The 19,876-nt window shown below is 38.2% G+C and overlaps 1 protein-coding gene across 1 annotated transcript; it reads right to left on the bottom strand.

Moving 5' to 3' along the window:
- Positions 1-4,154: 4,154 nt before the first annotated feature.
- On the bottom strand, positions 4,155-19,061 carry RSL24D1 (ribosomal L24 domain containing 1). Its single transcript, XM_070579837.1, has 6 exons — positions 18,520-19,061; positions 14,584-14,697; positions 12,762-12,834; positions 8,341-8,404; positions 6,424-6,509; positions 4,155-5,160 (listed from the first exon to the last, which is right to left on the bottom strand). Exons 1-6 carry the CDS (start codon positions 18,598-18,600, stop codon positions 5,087-5,089), a joined length of 492 nt encoding a protein of 163 aa, XP_070435938.1. The 5' UTR covers positions 18,601-19,061; the 3' UTR covers positions 4,155-5,086.
- Between the last annotated feature and the right edge of the window lie 815 nt (positions 19,062-19,876).

Here is a 19,876-nt window from a genome sequence, read left to right as displayed (position 1 = left end):
GAAAACCTAATTAATAAATCCTGAAATTGCTCATAAATAAAAGCAGGTGTTGATAAAATTTCAAAATCTTCTTTGGATAAGAAGATTGGCATGCACTTCAGGGCTAAATGAACATTTCTTTCAATATTTATAGTATAGTTACTGGCATCACTCTACTAAGGACAGTAAATTTCAAAGACCTTCATTTCATTAAATTTGCTGTCTTAATTACACTCAACCTGGGAAAGGTGGTCACCTGTCAGTCTTGGAAGAAGTGGTAAGAAAAAGTATCCATCCATTCTAGAGTCACAAGAAAAATTAAACTATTCCATAAAACTTACCCTTTTCTTCAGGTCACTTTCTTTTACTGCTAGATTTTTTTCCCTTGAGTGAGCACCAACTGTGTGCCAGGCATCAAGCTAGATATTGGATAGATTTAGGATATTGGCTAGTGATTGAGTCAGAGAGAGCTTGAATCCAATTTCTGCTAGTTTCTGGTGACATGGATCAAGCATTCACTTTCTCTCACCCTCATGTTCCTCACCTGCAAAATGAGGACTAACTTACAGGGGTGTGAATCTGAGAATATAGGTAATGCACCTGGCTGAAATAATTAGAATATCATTGGATTCTCACAACTCTGGGACTAGGTGGTACCACCTGTTTGCACATGTGCTCAAAGGTACTGAGGTTGTGACCTGGATATTTTCTCCTCTGAGATGTTTTCCCTACACAAATTTTATTTCCATTGTATATCTTTCTAATGTACCTTCTGGTAATACTACTTGTGTATCTTCTAGAAATGGGGAAACTCTATCTCTACAAAGTCAAAAAGCTACTAGATCTGGTGTTTTGGCAACATGAAGAATCTGGGAGCACTGAAAACAAACTCAGTGAACGATGTAATGTACGTACCTATAGTTCAACACAGTATTGTCAGTATGTTGTATCATTTGCCTTTGAGTGGCGAATCCTTTTAGTCAGGTGGACTGCCTTTAAAACTTGCTCACTGCCTATACTGCACTCCCTGATATCAGAAGAGGAAATACGGGACAATATCGTTAAGTGTACACTAGAAAACTGAGTGGGCTAACTCTGACTAGAATGGCATACTTTCACTGGTGTTCCTCTTAAGAGTACATGGCTTGGTGTCAAATCAAACGTGGACATGCTTTATTGGAATATACTACACAAACCAAGCATTTAAAAGTTGGTGTTCTGAAAACAAGAGTTCCTCAAAATACTAAGGGACCAGTCTCCTGTATTTTTGGGTAAGTTAACATTCCTTTAGAGAAGCAGTACTCTTTAACAGACTCTCCTCAATTAGTTGTCCTTATTTCTATTTTTACACTTGGTGAATCCTTAAGTAAAGTACTACTTCTATCAGCAAAGCAAGTTCTGGACAAAACTTCAAGAAATGTGCCAAAACAGCCCATGCTCGGTCCCTCCTGGGATTTATTGACATGTGAGTGCCCCAGTCAGACCCAGAAATGCAGGCTGATCTATCACCGTTAGACAATTAGACCTAAACGGCAAAATCAGGTACACAACCCAAGGCAAGCCCTGCTCTTCAGCAAGTGTTCCCAATAGTGCAGATTTGATTAATGTCGAAGTCAGACAGGCTGCCTCCTTTCTTAATGTCTCTCTCTGCTGGTAATTTATTCCTTCCATCTTTCAAGTTACGGTTATTTAAAAAATAAACTGAAGTAAACATAGCACACGGCTACACACCCACTTTCCGTTTTGTCACATTTATTGAGCACCTTCCATGCACCAGGTACCTAATACGTGCCTGGGAGAAGATAGAAACAGTCCCTGCACTCTTGGAGATTACGATTTTAGAAATGGGTTGCCTGGAATTGCTGGATGTCTACTAGTCAATATTTTTGGTTACAAATTTTGGCAAAAAAAAATTTATTGGCAGGATCATGGGGAGTCCACAGAATCAATGGGAAGCCAGAGAATCAGATCAGGTAACTGGTATGCTGGGAAGGTCACATGGTAGAAACATCACCTCCAATCCCTACATGACAGCTTCAAAAAAAGATTCCAAACCTAGGCAGAGTGGTCAAGCAGGAGGACCTAAGTCAGAGGCTCAGCCCCACGGCACCAGAAGGTAGGGATTCTCACATTCAGAACAGAAGAATAGTAAGTAAAAGGTCATTTCTCCTTTAAAAAGAAATTCATCCAGACACAAAAATGATTCAAATCAACATGAGGCTGATTGATACGCTCATAGAAAGACATGCAGGGTAAGAATTTGTGGGTTATCTTTTCAATTCTGCTACATATCAATAAAGGAATATAGACTGGAAAATTCTTCCAAATCCTTTGAAAATGAGGGGTTTTTTAAAATACTGGTTTTCCCCCTTATCTTTGTATCACAATTCAGCAGGCTGCCATGTTAATTTTTACAAGGTAATCTTCACTCAGTATTAGAATGCACACCGAGTGATTAAAGTCTGATATCTTTTTCCACATCTCCATTTAAAATGGACAGGTGGAATAACTAACTTCCCTTATCATATAAATTAGCCCTTAAAATTATGGGCAACGAGTCATTTTTTCACTACTAGCTGACAAACCAGAACTGTATTTCCCCTCCCAACCTTCACAACAGGGACGGTTTGGGGAAGAAGATGCTCTACTTTCCAGCTGACAGAAAGGCTAAAATTCACATTTTAAACCATACGTATCCCTTCGTCAACTAAGCACTCTGCATTAATTTAGCCACAGCTACCCCCAAACCCTAACATTCTCTACCTTTCTCCCGAGTCAAAGCCCTTTGTTCTGAGTTTTGTGTGGTCAGTCAATCCTAATAGCTAACATCTTAACACCAGCTTACTGTGGTGGTGGCCTTGAAAAGACTATTTAACATGTACTGTCTGATTAGATCTTCATAACAAATCCCAAGGTTGGTCATATTATTAATTCCACTTTTCAGATGAAGAAAACAAGGCATAGGCAAGTTGAGTGTCACTCAAGTAACCTGCAGTGACCTGTCACAGCAATCACCTGGACTCATGAAGACTGCATCTGTGAGGTTCCGGATAAACCCCTTCTACAAACAGGCAGGGCAACTGTGGGACAGACTGGTAGGAACACAAAGCCCTGCCGCCTCCCTCTGCTGGCCGTGTGATCAAGGGGCAAGTTACCTAAAAAGTTTCCACTTATAAAATGAGAATAATGCTGTCTACTTCGTGGGATATTATGAAATAGGTCAGTCCTTCTCAAACTCCAGATTTCTAAGAAGTGAGGTTTCTTCTTTTAATGAGTTTTTTTCCTGCATTCCTGCAAGGTTTTGTAAGAGATATGTGTAAGAAAATTCTTTTCTATGACTTCCAATCCTATATTACTCCTAAATAATTACAGAATATAGAAGTTCTACGCAGTGAGTGTCTGGAAAATTTTATGCTTTTGTGTTATGCTATCTGCCCAGCAGAGGTCTCAATCAAACAAGCACAAACAACAGTAACCTAAAAGTGTCATACCATGACATGTCTCAGGCAACATTTTAAAGGGACAACTCATCTCAGTAATCCACCTAAGTTTAGGGAGTTGTGGGGGGATAAAACTGTGGCATTTGCATGTGTATAGTTTATAATGAGATCCAAGGTCTCAAAACACTATGAAATTCTGACACTTAAGAGAACTGTCTGGATATTAAACCTGAGATGCAATGTCAGCTCTTCAGTTCAGCTCAATTTCCCCAAGTTGATGGTCTCAAGGCAAAAGCAAGTTACCCGCCTAAGTAACCAAGTAGGTAACTTGTTACATAATAGTATGTAATCCTAAACATGTTTATATTTAAACAAACATGAATATTGTATGGAGTGAAAACTTCAACTAATTTTACAAATGTCTTTGACTGTACATACCATTTCCCCTAATGGTTACATCAATAATGTTGTTTACAAATGAGCCATATTTTACATATAAGAACACAAAGGCAAAACTCACACAGGAATGCAGGTCTTCTAACACTTGGTCCAGTAATTGGTCCACTTTTTTCTATCTAATACTGAAATAAAGATTTAGCCATTACCTCATAATTATATAACCTTAAGAATCTGTAATTTATTCTGAATTGTCCTAAAAAAATATAAAAACTGAGTTACTTAGTATTCTTAACATATTTAAAGTCATAAATAATGTAAAAACATGAACATAAAATATTCAGTAAGTATTTTTCTTTAATTAAATATATCGCCTATTTCAGTAGTATGGGGGGTTGTTATTTTCTTCCAAGTAATCAATACTTCATACCTTTTTGTAGCCTTTAAATAATAAATCTGTAGGTACTTTAGAAATGATTTTATTGTATGTGCAAATAATGGACAGACACTCTAACAATAAATTCTATTTTCTAAAAATAATTAGGAGCTTTTTAAAAGAAAACTATACAACAGATCTTAAAAGGCATTGGGATTCCTCTGCTTCTGTATCATTGTTAAGCTGCAAAAATAAAGCTTCTTTTATCAGGAATCTCAAAATAGAACTGAGTATTCTCCACAGTGGAAATTACAGAGCATAGTGCCATTTGAGGAACAAAACTTCAGCTCTCACTCCAAACTGCCTCTCAGAACAGTTAAGCCAGGTCAAACAGTCCAACATAATTAGGCTTCAATATATGAGGCCATTATGATCATCTAAGATGCCAATAAACCAAAACAAGAAATGTAAAGAGGATAATTATAATACAGGTTGTCAGGTCTTTGTTGCATCCCTTTCATAACATTAATAAATGGAACACTTTACCACAAAAAAAGTTTATATATTTATACATCACCAGCCATGAATTTTTGTCATTAGTTATTACATAAATGCTGCCTGGTGCCATTATCCAAATGGCACAACCATTTTATGTCCATAATTCATTTCTGTATTTACAAACAGAATTTTCATAATTTACATAAGTATATCAGTGAAGGTTTAAAAGTGAGATGCAATCTAACATCCATACTATCTGACATTTCATAGATAGCAAAGTAGGAGAGATGTATTTTTAATCACCTTTCATTTGAGTAAAAATAAACTAGAAGTTCTAAGTTTCCAAAGGAGATTTTCAAATGCACTTATATAAGAAATGGGTACAGACAGTGAGATTTTATGAAACATCTTCCATGTCCACATCCTCTTGTAACTTCTGTACCATTTTTTCTTCCAGCTGCTTTCCTTTGCCTTTAAAAAAAAATTAAAAACTTTATCAATTCAATGTGACCTTGCAGAACTCATAACAACACTTCATAAAGGATCTTGGCTATCTTAAAACAACAGTAGCCAGGATTTAACAGTAAATTTATACCGGTCTTATGATATGCCACCTATAAATCATTCTACACACACCTGCTCATCTCACCCTCATAACGACCTGTATTTTAAAGATGAGAAAACAGGCACAGAGACAGAGGACCTTGCCCCGGGTCTCTCAGCTGGTCAGTCCAATAAGTCAAAGAGCTGGGATGGAATCCCGGCCCTCTGGATCCAGAGTCCCTCTCTTCACACTGTACGACCCACCTCACAGAGGGTTACCTAAGAAATTAAGATGGTACCAGTTCATCCCTTTTGTTTTGGGTGTCAGTCCATATCATGTACACATAAAACAACACTTCAGGATTTTGTCTATTTTGTTTTAACAAAATTTGGTACAAAAATAACCTAGGTAGGACTCTTACACAAATCTACTCAACATGTGGTGACAGAATTTGACCTCAGCTTTAGGCATGTAATCATTCAGGAATCAAGTCTCACCAAAATTTCTCACCCTTTAAGTAATCTGCGTCTCACCAAAATTTCTCTCCCTTTAAGTAATCTGCGTAAGTAAATTATATAGCAGATTGTACTTGGTGCCAGCTGGGCAAAAGACTGGTTTTCCAGCACCTCACAAAAGAAACTATGCACACAAACAACTGCCCAAATGAGTGACTAGTAGTAAGTTATGCAAGCACAAAGGGAAGGTTTTAATACAAAACGACAGTTCTCAAAATTAAGTATCAGAATCACCTGGAGAGCTACGAAAGGACAGAGGCCCAGACTCAAAGGGCGTGGGCCCCTGTTTACACTAAGTTCCCCCAAGTAATTCCCATACCAACCAAAGACTGAGAACCACTAATACAAAACATCGTCCTTTAATAAAAACAGGTATGAGGCAAAATCATCTATGAAATTATTACTCAAGTCATTTTAATTTGCACAGGTATCTTATAGAAGATAGATTTTATGAAGGGGGAAAAGAAATAGCAGATGAGACACAGTGACTGGAACTGGGAAATACACTGAATATTTTTACAAATCAAGTCATATCATAAATGGACTGAGAGATAATAGTTATATGAAAAAATACTCTTAAAAAGTTGGTTGGTATCCAATTATATAGACCACAAAAATCAAGATTTTTCATCTGTCTCCTAAAAGCAGAGAACTCCTGTGCAACGCAGTACCTACCTGCAAGAGGGGCCCGGATGAGATGGATGTTTTGCTTGACTTCTTTGATGTCCTGAACTTTCTGTAGTTCTTTATTCTTCTTCAACCTAGGATAAATACATCAAGGCCAAAATTTCACTTAGTAAAACTTCTTTAAAAGACATTTATTCACAACTTATAAAAATAAATTTTACTAAAGTAGCCACACAGATGAGGAATGGGGTCTCAAAATTATTTTCTAGTTCCTAATTAGCTTAAATAGGATTCCCACACTACCGACTTGTTCATGCATTGTAGCCCTAGTGCCTAGGTGGGAATAAAATTGGGGGGAGTGCTCAATATATATTTGCTGAGTGAAGAAAGGAATGAGAATGAAGGAAATAATTAACTCAGAATTCAATCAATCTCAGAAATCAATATCTATTATACACATATATCTTATACACATATATAGACAATCTATAATTGTTAAACGACTAGATCTTTTCTCCTCAACGAGAGACCAGTGCGTTACCTTTTCTTAATCATTCAGTGATTACAAGTGCACAAAACACATAAGACATTCAACAAAAACGCTAACAGACGAGTTCTCAAACACATAAGACATTCAACAAAAACGCTAACAGACGAGTTCTCAAACATTTAGGCCCCTTTTCTGTAACAACATTTTTTAAAGGCTAGAAAGCTGTTAGCACATGTTCTTTTCTGACAGACTTCCACAGTGATGAGATCAAAAACTAATGCCCCTGCTCTAAAGAAATAACAGAATCCAGACTAGGGCAGGGAAAGTGCAAGGTGAGGCCAGAACATCTTGACAGCCATAAAGCAAGAAAGCACTCAAAGAATGATGAGGAACTGCAAAAATGACATGGAAGCCCGCCTAAAGGAACTCCCTGTGGCCAACCTGGGGTACTTACAACATCAAAATAAGTAATAATGACAAAGAATTATAACCCACTAAATACCATAAGAATCAATGAATACACACAGATATGATATGAATGAATAAAGGCATAAATTTTGAAATTGGGGAAAAGGGAAAAGCTCTTTTACATGAGAAAGCCAACTAATAAATGCAGAAGAAATGACTGAATTAGAAAAATCGCCATTTGGCAGCGATCACAATAAAAGATTCAGACAAGACTCCAATGGATGCTAAAGCCAGTAGGTACCAACTTGAGGACTAACAGGCTCTTTGCAGAGTCTCAATGTATCTCTCCCCAAGATATGTACTGATTAAAAAGGGGGAAGAAACTGGCAGACACCACTTCAACAAGTGATCAAAGTTAACATCACTGGGAAAGGACAACACGTGCCTCCTGATATGATGCATAAAAAGGACACACATCATTTCTATATTCTGGCCAAAGGTGCCTAGCCTGAATCTAACCATGAGGAAAACATCAGAGAAACTCAAATTGAGGAAAGTTCTATAAGATAACTGACCTATACTCTTCAAAAATGTCAATGTCATTTAAGACAAAGAAAGATAAGAAACTGTCCAGATCAAAGGGACTTGAGGAGCTATGATCACTAAATCCAATGTATGATCCAGGAGTTTCTGTTGCTATAAAGAACATTATTGGAACAATTGGTGAAACCTAAATAAGGTCTGTAGATTATATAATGGTATTGTCTCAATGTTAATTTCCTGATTTTGGTAACTATACTGTGGTTATATAAGCTTGTTTATATTTTTAAGATCTATACACTAAAGTACACTTAAGAGGAAAAGAGCATCATGTCTTCAACGTACCATACAGAGATAAGGATAAAACAAATGTAGTAAAATGCTAACAGAATATACAAGAGTTCTTTATACTACTCTTGCAAATTTTTGTTAAGTCTGAAGTGTGAAAATTAAAAGTGAAAAAAAAAGTCTCTAGATTTCTACCAGTAATTATTTTCCCAAGAGTTACTCTATATACATATTCATACCTGTTCATTATAAATTTAGCTTGGCGTTTCTGTTTGATCTCTTCAACTCTCTTCATTGCATCAACTACAAAAAAAATTCATGAAAGTTAGCAAATTTATGCTCATTCAAGCAGGATGATTATAATCAACAAGAGCTATAATCTTTTCTTTATTGGGACTTAGAAACGGATTAAATGAAAAAACTCATTGCAAAAATGATCCCTACTAAAATAGCTGAAGAAGGTGTGCACTCTCGGTTTACATCACTTTCACTCTCTATCTTTCAAAACTATCACTTCTCTACATTTTTATTTTGCAAAAGCTTTTATTGCTAATAAATCTTCCTTCTACTTTAAACCAGTTCAGCGCTTTTCAAATTGCATTCCACAGAGAACAGGGATTAATGGCAATTAATCCCATTCTTAGCGTGTCATCTCCATAAATAAAGACAGCACCTTTCTGGTCATAAAGACCACTTTTTCTTCAAGTGCCCGGGATACGATCTGCACATGATGAATACTGCTGGAATGAGCCAATCTGTCAATCAGTCAAAACTGAACCAGTCAATCTGCCATGTTCTCAACCACTAAAATCCAAGTATTTTGGAAAATGTGTACAGGAGCCTTGGCTATAACAGAGCGGAGCCCAACTATGCTCTAGAATCTATACCAGCACTGTTCAATATAAGATAAAGCACACAGGTAATTTTAAATGTTCTAATAGCCACATTTCTTTAAAAAGTTAAAAGGAAAAGGTTGAAATTAAATTTAACGACATATTTTGTTTAACACAACATATCCAAAATATTGTCATTTCAACATGTAATCGATGTAAAAAATTATTACTGAGATATTTTATGCTTGTTTTCATACTAAGCCTTCAAAATCCAGCAGGTATTTTACATTTACGGCACATCTCAACTCAGACTAGCCACATTTCAAGTGCTCAGTAGCCCCTGTGGCCAGTGGCTGGCATACTGGACAACACAACTGCCAATCGGGCTTCTTAAAGTGTAGTCTGTGATCTGAGGAACAGCAGGACATTCACATAGTCTTAAAGTATCTCCCCACCATATACTTATTAATTACAAAGAGTAAAATACTAACTTTACAGTGGAGAAAACTGGCAGACGCCACCTTAACTAATGCTCAAAGTTAACACTGCCAGTAATGGACTAATGGAGAGCAGATGCCTCCTGACAGTACACAATGACCAGAACTTGCCATCACGTCTATGGTGTTCCTAACAAACGTACATTACCCAAATCTAATCTTGAGGAAGCATCACACAAAACCCATTAGGGGATTTTGTACCAAACACCCAGCCCATATTCTTCAAAACTGTCAATGTCATGAAATATAAAAATAAACTCAGGAACTGTTCCAAACTGAAAGAGACTAAAGAGACATGACATGTACTATTCCTATAACTTTTGCAATAAAGAATATTATTGGGACAATTAGACAAACCTAAATAGGTCTGAGATTAAATATTTTATCAATGTCAATTTCTTGTTTTAATAATTGCACTGTGGTTATAGGAGAGAATGTTCTATTTTTAGGAAACGTATTAAACTACTTAGGGATAGAGGAGCATTATGTGTGCAACACACAGTTCATGAAAAAATTACAGAAGGAAGGAAGGAAAGGTAGAGAGGAGAAGAAAAGCTGAATTTAAAATGTTAACCCTGGGGGAATCTGGATGACGGATATCAGAGAATTCTATTCCTGCAACTTTTCCGTTCACTCTGAAATTATGTCAAAATAAAAACTTTTTCTTTAAGAGTACTCTGAGGACCAGCAACATTGGCATCACCTGGGAGTTTGTTAGAAATGCAGAGTCTTAGGCCCCACCCAAACATACTGTATCAGAATCTGCATTTTAACAAGATCACCCAGAAGGTCCCATGGGGCCAGTGGTATTAAGATGATGTTTGTATGAATAACTCTAAGATAATGTCAACTCTAAATCTGCACATGCTGTGGCTTAGAATTAATACTATGTTGCATATGTAAGGTTTTTTTCCTTCGTCTTTCAGGAAAAATGGTAAGGCCAAGTTCTAGTACTCAGAAGTAATTGCAACCTGAAAGTTACTCAGAAGGGAAATAAACACACAAGTGGCAGACAACCCCTTTCCAAAGAAGACACTGCATTTCCAAATATTCCAGACCAAAAAATTTTAAATGTAAGCAGCCATCTGACAGACATTAAAAATTGATCTGCAATACAGAAAGAAATGAGGGATAAAATACAAACTATTCTTGCTAGTATTCTTGCTTCGGAAGTGGACATGAGCATCTTAAATGTTGCTCAGTCCACATCTTCATGCAATTAGATAATGTAAGCAATGGATACAAAACTATTGGCAGCAGATTAAAGATAAGACAATACTGAAATAGAGGGTGTAGAGAATCAACAAATCTTTCAGAAGAGTAATATATTTTTCTGGAACACTACTAACAACTTTTATTAATCTTATTAACCAGTAGGAAATAGTTTTAAGTTCCAAAAGACTCATACTGTCTATTCTGCAAATCTTCTTTGAAAAGTCTATTTTTAGGATTTTAATATGAAAGGATTACAGAATCTGTGCAGGGAAAAAAAACTTCAATAGAGCACTGCATCTTACAGCATTTACAGATGTATAAATGAGGTGGGGCAAGGGAATGAGACTTTGTGATAATATCTGAACCAATTACCATCTAACAGAAACAATAAAATAGGAGTATTCAGTAAAATGCACCGAGTGGGAAGGGACTGTGTGCACTCTGTTCATCTTTGTATGCTAGAGTCACTGCTTATTGTTAAAGTATATGAAGTCTTACAGAACCCAACAAACAGTATTTCCCATGAGTAATGTAAGTAACAAACCAGCATGGAGAGTCATAGTAACTGAATGTCCACACACAATTAAAATAAGATAAGCACCTGTTTCAACATCAAGCTGAATACCCACCAAATAAAAGGAGTTATAAAATATGTAAAAATGATTTGGGGCTGCTATCTTCAAGCAGTGACAAAAAAGAAAACAAAGGCCAAAATGAAATAAAACTCAATGGAGTCCAGAAATGCTTGAGGAACTTCCAATAATGTCCCTGACAAGACTGCCTTTTGGAATCAACTTAAGAATTCTATGAAAAACGTGTAACTATGTGTGGTGATGGATGTTAACTAGATTTATTGTGACGATCATTTCACAATATGCACAGATATCAAGTCATTATGTTGTACACCTGAAACCAATATTATATGTCAATTATATCTCAATAAAAAGAATCCTATGAAGTTATTAATCTTTTCAGAAATCCTTGAGTTTGAATCAGTGTTATTTCCTGACCAAATAGAACCAATAAAATCAATTGCTTTTCAAAAATTAATTCTTCCTCTATAATTACAAAAGGGAAAGATCTTATTTTAAAAGAAAGAAAAAACCCACTAAGGGGCAGAATACTCAGGGCTATGTGTAATAGGTATTTACAAATCTAGACTCTGATTTCTGCACGTGGCCCAAGAAGATAAAGCTTTAGAGGGTGTCAAATACTACTACAAAGGCCCCTAACTTTCCAATTCCTCCCTGAAGTCTTGCGACTGACTGGTCGAAAAGTTCTGAAAGGGAAGCCCTGCCAATGATCCATTAGAGACTGACAAAATTTGTAGAATTCTCAGCCTTAGGGACTTCTGGTTAACACACTACACCGCCTCCCCACCCAAGACTAGAAACGGCTAAAGGCTGGATAAGGCAGCCATGGGGGAGGAAAAGGCAGGGCCAAGGGCCTCACACACACACAGACATAGTGGAATCTACAAGTTAGCTCAAGGAACAAAGTTTTACTACATATGGGATTTTCTTTCATTAAAGTCTCTGCCTACTTTAGGGGAAAAAAAAAACACAAAACCTTGATATTATTGCCTTTAATTTCAGTAGCCTATAGCTTCATTTTTACCCAGTGAAGCACTTAGAAGTTCTGAGAATTTCTCATTATCACCTTAAGTTCTGCACTTTTTAATTTTACAGAAGCATGAAATTTTATAAGGTATACACAATACAACGTTTATATCCCTAAACCAAATTATCTAACTTGTAAAGTGTGTTATGTTTTGTGTATATTTTAACTGCCACTTCACCCCAAAAAAGTATCCTCCATCTCTATTTTTTTCAGATTTTTGGATTTTTTCTATCTTTGAGTAGCTACTTCAAATAATGTCAAATTTAATAATTACATTATTTTTATAATGGATACATCAGCCAATTCTGAAAAGGATTTTGGGTAGCTTACAATTAAAGACAAATACATGAGAACCACTAAAATGAGGATAAGATGAAACCTAACGAACGACAAGGAAACGAAATTTAATACTTAAACAACAAACTGAAATTAAAGTTACAGTAATATCCCAAACCAGTCTCTCCTGAAAATTCCTGGTATTCCTTTGTGACTTACTAGTTTTATTCCATAGCTCTCGCTGGTATTTGACGGGTTCATTTCTACGTTTTTCAAATTCAAATGAATTATCCTGTAAGAGGGGGAAAAATACGGTTTTAAGAGAGGTTGAAAGGAAGCATTTCGTGAAACTTATTCTCCTAGTTCACAAAAGTTCCAAGTGTTTCAAACCATGGACACATAAGATTCCCCTTAGGGTGACCCCAGCAAATGCAAGTTTTCAAACTCTCCTCCTTTACGCACCACAATTTACAGGACAGCCTTACTGAAAACATCTCTCAAAAAGGAGTGATTCTTGAAGGGAGGGGACAGTATCACCCCCACCCCTCAGAGGGGTGTATAACAATCATGGGGATTATAAACAAACTGAAAAGTTTCCCTAATTTCCCATCCCTAGATGAGACTGACAGCAGAAAACTTTGTATTAGGCTGAACCATATGAAACTGCCATTTTTCATACACCAAAAAGAGTCAAGCATTAAGAATTTCATATGGTTCAACCTAAATCTCCTGCATCATTATATATTTCAATAGCTATATACATGTCTGTTACAGCACAAAGGTGTGAAACTACACATCTTCAAATAAATGGTGCTACTCAGCATGACATAAGCTTCACCCTGAAATTCTTCAGGTCCCCTCCAAATGTAGTTGGTATTTTGACAGTTAATGATCCTATTTATCTCAAAACATGCAAAACAATTTTGGAAAAGCTACAGGTTTCTTGGAAAAACTACCAGTATTTCTGGGTTTTCAAATCTATCAGACTTACGCATATGGAACAGCACTAACTCCATATTTCATTTATGTACACATGCCTCTGTTCAGATCACAATAACCTGAGCCATGACAAGGTCACCAGAAAATGACTGCGACTGGCATCCTTTCTTCACTCATCCACTTGCCACCTGCATCTGAGAGGCTATGTTTCTTCTTGTCCATACTGAAACTTATTTTTGTGACAATAATTGCGATTTGTCATTGCACCTCGTTAAAAAATACTCTTAACATTCCTTACGTTCATTGAAAACCTCTGATGTTAACGAAGCCAGGAAAGGGCTTCATGGCAACTGCTTAAATACTGCCTTTAAGGAGTAGAGAGATGGGAAAGACATCATGGGTTTGGGGGAAGAGGCAGTCATGGAGGGAAGGGAGAGTTTAAGGATCTTCCTCCCTCAAAGGTAGCCTGTGGAGAAATTTTCATCTCCTCCCTTTACAGGGGTTGAATGTGGACAAGCTTCACCAGCTCCTTATGCCGATTCAGTAACAGCAACATGATGAGGGGGGCTCATGTCATGAAATTCCCTCAGCCTGACTTCCCACTATTGCTCCTTACACCCACATTACTAACTAAGTTCTGTGCTCTCAGACACAAAGTCCTGCTAAAGAAATCTAGAAACTGATAAATGAGTCTATTACAAATCCCAACTGAGCCATCACTGATGTTCAAGAATCCTTTAATTAATTATCTCTCAACTTCCTTTCGAAATCCCTAAGTAGCAATTTCTAACTTCACCTCAATCCATTTAAATGATTTCCCTCCTTGTTTGCTTGCAAGAGCTAAAAAGTTTCTTGAGGATAAAAAATCACTTCTACAAACTGGATTAGGAATTTTTTTCCTTTTCAGAATTCTACAGATTTATGGTTTTCAGGATCATGTGAGAATGAGACTATCAACACAGCCAAAAACAAATAAGTCACTCGTTAATTAATAATTAATCACATATCCCTTGTTATAGTTAATTAAATCACAGACCGCTCCCCTGAAAAAAATTAAAATTTTGAGAACTGTAAAACGATACTGACAGCTAACTGTACGCACCACGGTAAGCTCTTTACCAGCCGCTTTCCGGAACGCTTTGGTCCACCTGACCTTGCGAGGGTTGCGCTTCTTTTTAAAGTTTTTATGACACTTGGATTTACAGAATCTGAACACCTACAAGAAAAGTAAGTTAAATAGTAAAAAGTCAGTATTGAAATTTTTCTATTACGCTACCCCTACCAGACAAAATATACTGTAAAGTCTGAGAAATGACAACGGTTCTCATTCACATGTGCTTTACTTACTCACAACGCCATTTAGAAATGGGTGAGACAGATCAGATTAAATGGAAAGTGAACGATTCAAACATCATCAACTAAAGGCTGAAGGCCCGGAAAGTACAGTTAAAAACTACCATTTTTATGGAATAACAGTAAAATTTTCCAATGATACTGAATGAAGGGAATGATTTTAAGGAAAGTCATTTATTTAAATCTCTTCCCAATTCAGAAGAATTCTCAAAATTCATTTTCTACAGACCTCAATGGAGTATATAGAACCCACTGCGAAATCTCCTTTGGTTCGTTTGATCCTTACACAAAACAATTTCAAAAAAGCAACTAAAATTGTCTCTAGATTTGTTTTCCAAAGTATTTATTCATAGATCTACTTGGAAGATTCTTCACTACTTTAATTCTTCATCTTCATCCCAAAAGATGTGATCCTTTGTGCTTAATTTAACGATGCTTCAATGTGCTCTTGAAACAGCTTATTGGGACTCAGTATGTAAGTCTAAAATACATTATTTTATTACTTTGTTCATGTCTTAGAACACATTACGACGTGTACTGTGTGTACTACTAGAGGAAATCTGAAGAGAAAAAGCAATTCTTTCAGTTTATGGATCTTGGCATAGAATATTAAGTTGAATTATCATACCTAGGTGATGTGACCCATTAAAAAAATACGTCAAAATGAGGTACAAACATTTCAAACCAAGTAAGTCTATGAATATACCACAAGCCAAAATATTTTTCATTTTATGTACATTCTATTCCACGGGGAACGTCAGGCAGGTCACTATACACACCAGGACACAGTTTTCTTAGAAATGGTCGATACTAGTTTAACCTGAACTAGGCGCTCACCTCCTAGAGAGCCCTCTCCTGAGAGAGTTAAGTAAGAGCATGTCTACATTCTTGAGTTAATTTCAAAACAACTAGAAAATATAAGAACTACTGTAGTCTCCTGGAGTAACTCACTATGAAGCCATCACTGGTAAAATTTCTTTGAGGATTTTCAGCCCCAAGTACTATTACCCTTTTAAGTAAAAGCCTCCTCCATTTTACACCTACTAGATAGCTCCTAGACAAACCTCCATTTCTGCCATCTATCTAAGGAGAGGTTTGAACTTGTCCTGGGTCTCCTCAATTCTAAAGAGAGCCACTGGGAAGTTACAGGGGAAGTCTACGCGAACTCCATAGCTAACAGATGTCATCTGAGAAGCCCAAGGAAGTATCTGAAGAGACTGGAGTCACTGGAGATGGGAAGGGGATCCAATCAGGCAAAAGGAGCAACTACTATGAGCCTGATGTCGCACTAGATGCGAGGGAGACAAGAATGATTAAAACATGATGCTCTACCTGGAGATGCTTCGCTAGTAATGTGATAAAGTCTCACTTTGCAAACAAGAGAGATGGAGATCAGACCCGGATACAAACAATAGGACAAAGCTATACGCAGGTATATCTCAGGGACATTGCAGGCTCGGTTCCAGACCACCACAATAAAGCAACCATCACAACAAACTGAGTCACAAGAATTTTTTTGGTTTCCCAGTGCATATAAAAGTTACGTTTATACTATATTGCAGTCTATTAAGTGTGCTAAAGTCTATTGTGTCTAAAAAACAATGTACATACCTTAATTAAAAAATACTTTATTGCTAAAAAATGCTATCTATCATCTGAGGCTTCAGCGAGTTGTAATCTTCTTGCTGGTGGAGGATCTTAGAGCATTAAAACTAATTCTACCCTCAAGAAGCAACCTAAGGAGCATAAGAGGGGAGGGCTCTACGAAAGATGGTCTCACACGCTAAGAGCACAGAGGCTGAAAGCCTCGTTAGGAGGCTATGAAAGTGACAAGTGCCTAATTTGGAACTAGCATAGGAGAGCAGAAAGAAAACAAAGATACCACTATCCTTTGCAAAGGCAGAATGGATAGGATTGGTAACTAGATCAAAAGGTGAAAAGACTCAAAGATGACTCTCATGTTTCAAGCAAAGCTGTCTAGGCAGGTGACAGTAGTATTAATTCAGAGAGCAGAAAGAGTTGAGGTAACAAGGAACTCTCTTTCAGTAAGTTCACTGTTCGGTATGAAAAGGATTTCCCTGCCAACTGGAAAATTCAGACTTGGAACTAAAGAGATACAGATTTGGGAATCATCAACACAGAGAAGCCGAGATGCTTGTTCTTCATTAGTGCTTCAAGGCCTCTATTTCTTATTTTCCCAATCAACTCTGTTCTGGATCCACTGGTCTCCCACAGAGCAAGCTAGCTCCCAGCTGACGCAACACTGTCCTTGCTAGCAATATAGACTCCCTCACCTTGAACTTCCACTGCGTCTGCCAGATCAACACCCAACCCTAGATAGCTCCAACAACCTGTTCTAATTCCAATACCCAGCTGACAAACAGTGACGGACAAAAATCATAAAATCATACTGACCAGATCATCTACAAAGCCATAGTGCCCAGTGTGAATTAGACCCCAATGCAGCCATCATTTGATTCATTTCTATAAATTTTTTATTACGTTCCTGAGAGCAGGAATTCAAAATCTTCTACATGTTCTTTCAAGTTCCCAAACATAGCTTTGGTCTCTCACTTTCAGCAAAAACCCCTGCTACTAACTTAATGAGATTATTATCTTCTGCCTATAATAGAAATATAAGGCCATAAAGTAGGAACTGCAATTCTTTAGAATGTCAAAATCATCTCCTTAAATATAGATTCCTAGATCCTCTTCCCCTCTTCTTAAAGATTCCAATTCAATAAATCCGGTGGAAACCAAGAATCTATTTTTTACAAGCGCCCAGTGATTCAGAAGCAAACATAAGAGAGGTCAAATTTTGAGAAACAATGTGTTAAAGAAACAGAGGAATGAGATTCATTCTGATATGAGAAGGCAAATTCATGTATCATTCACAAAGTCTTTCACAACCAGGCCTTCTATCTGTATGTTTCTATCTTATGTTTATAGACGTACCTGTTTGTATATAGACTTACATTTGTATTTATAGCTCTACCTCAAACCTCCATCACCATCTACAATCCAGTCACTTCTTAAAACAGAGATGTAATTGCTTCACTGCCTGCCTTTGCTCAAATTGTTCACTTTCCTTCCACCGAGAATGCCTTCTCCTTACTTTCTTACGCAAAATTCAAGCTCCAGGATAAACGTCGTCTCCTTTCTGAGCCTTTTCACATACGACCCTCTCCAACTCACCTCCAATAACGTCATAATACATAACTCTATTAAGCCATAAGCAACATTTCTATCAACCTCTACACACCACGGACAGTCTAAGTCGCATTCATCTCTGTGAACACGGACCTTAAAAATGACGTTGACTGGGCATGCGTTCAACAAGGTTTACTGAACCGAAGAACTTGGCCCAACTACAAGAGTGGCCAAACAGCCCAAATGGACCCCAGATTCCCCGTCGGCGCAGGCTGGGATCGCTCCTGAACCTCATCGCAGCCAGCCAGCATTGCCCAAGGATGGCCTGGAGAACAACTCCGGGCGAGACGCCCGCAAGGAGAAACTCCCTAAGGGGGAGGTGGAGGCCGAGCTTCTGGCAAAACCACCCTCCCGCGGGGGCAGCGCGGAAACCCCGGGCCGAACACCGCAGGGGCAGAGGAAGCCCGCGCCGGGCGGGGGGCCGCCTCAGCCCGCGGGAGCGCAGCGGGGCGCGCGCTGGCCTTGGCCGCCTCACCTTGCAATCGTTGCGGACGAACATCATGCCGTGGCCGGGGTAGATGGGCCCCGAACAGAAATAACACTTCTCGATACGCATGTTGAACCCGCGTGGGTACCCACCGACTAGACGCCGACCTTGAGAGGAAGTGACGTCGCCCCGCCACAGGAAGTGATTCTCTTCCAAGTTCCCGACCCGGAAGAGGCGAGCGTCCTTCGCTCCTGCGGGCCCCTGGAAAGCAATGCCAAGGTGACAGCGCCTCCCCGCGGCCGCGCGTGCCGAAGCGCTGCGGTTTGGCGCAGGCGCAGAGCTGCACAGTCGGCCTGGCAGCCCTCTGGGGAAGCGAGGTGTGGGTCTGCGCCGCCTCTGAACTCGCTCACTTGTTTTCCTCTCTACCGTACCCTATAACGTCAGCATTTGCTCATGTCTTGTCTACCTTGTCTTTGATTTGTGCTTTTCCCCAGAAGGCTCATCCATATTGGGTTGTCCCCAGGAACTCATTTCCCCTCGGGCAGCCTGGACCCGCCTGGTGTGGGCGGCGAGCGCCTGCTGCCCGAGGCGACTTGGGACGCTGCAACCGAAGCAGTTGAGTCTTGAGGTTCGGAGGACTTAACCAGCAGTGTTTTTAAAGATTTGTAGTGGTGTTCTCCACTTTTACTCCTCCCTCCTGTTAATACCGCATAGTATACATATGCGATAAAGAGAAACATTTTCTCAGGAAACTAAGTTTCCCTCCCCAGACTTCCAGTCCTCCTCCCCAGTGGCAATCAGTTCCAGAGATTTTGCTGTGCATAGACAAATGTTTTTGTGTGTGCACGTCTCCACTTTCTCTTCTTTGTAGCGCTAATAAGCATACTATTAACCATTTTTCGCGCGTTGCTATCTGTCTCCCCTCATTGGAATGTGAGCTCCATGAGGGCAGGGATTTTTGTCATTTGTTTACAGCTATATCCCCAATGCCTAGAACAGTTCCTGGTACATAAATAAGCATTCAATACATATTTTATTATCAATGAATGCTTATTTTTTTTCATAGTTATACATATGAAATTGTATGACGGTATCGTGTTAGTTGGTCGCCTACGGATGGACATTTGCTTGCTATCTTTTGGCATAAAAGCATCCTTACCGATATACTTTTTTTTTTTTCAAAAAAATTTATCTATATAGAACTGCTAGGTCAGAGGATACTACACTTTCAGCATTTGGTAGGTAATATTAAACGCCTTTCAGAAGGTTTTAGCAGTTAACTCTCAACAACAAACAATAAGATGCTGATTTCACCACATCTTTGCCAAAGTTGATATTTGCCAATCTGAGGTTAAAATTTTTTTCATTATTATTTTAACTTGTATTTATTAAATTATGAGTGAGG

This window comes from Equus przewalskii, chromosome 1, assembly GCF_037783145.1.
Source record: "Equus przewalskii isolate Varuska chromosome 1, EquPr2, whole genome shotgun sequence".
Taxonomy (NCBI): domain Eukaryota; kingdom Metazoa; phylum Chordata; class Mammalia; order Perissodactyla; family Equidae; genus Equus; species Equus przewalskii.
Note: the sequence above shows the minus strand (reverse complement) of the source record. Positions and strands in the feature narration are given on the sequence as shown.

What these genes read in the sequence shown, in the direction of transcription:
- RSL24D1 (XM_070579837.1), bottom strand. Translation starts at nt 18,600, where the DNA reads ATGCGTATCGAGAAGTGTTATTTCTGTTCGGGGCCCATCTACCCCGGC. An exon ending in CTGGTAAAGAGCTTACCGTG is followed by an intron (nt 12,835 to 14,583) that starts GTGCGTACAGTT and finishes CCCCTCTTACAG; the next exon opens with GATAATTCATTTGAATTTGA. An exon ending in GCTAAATTTATAATGAACAG is followed by an intron (nt 6,510 to 8,340) that starts GTATGAATATGT and finishes TATTTATCCTAG; the next exon opens with GTTGAAGAAGAATAAAGAAC.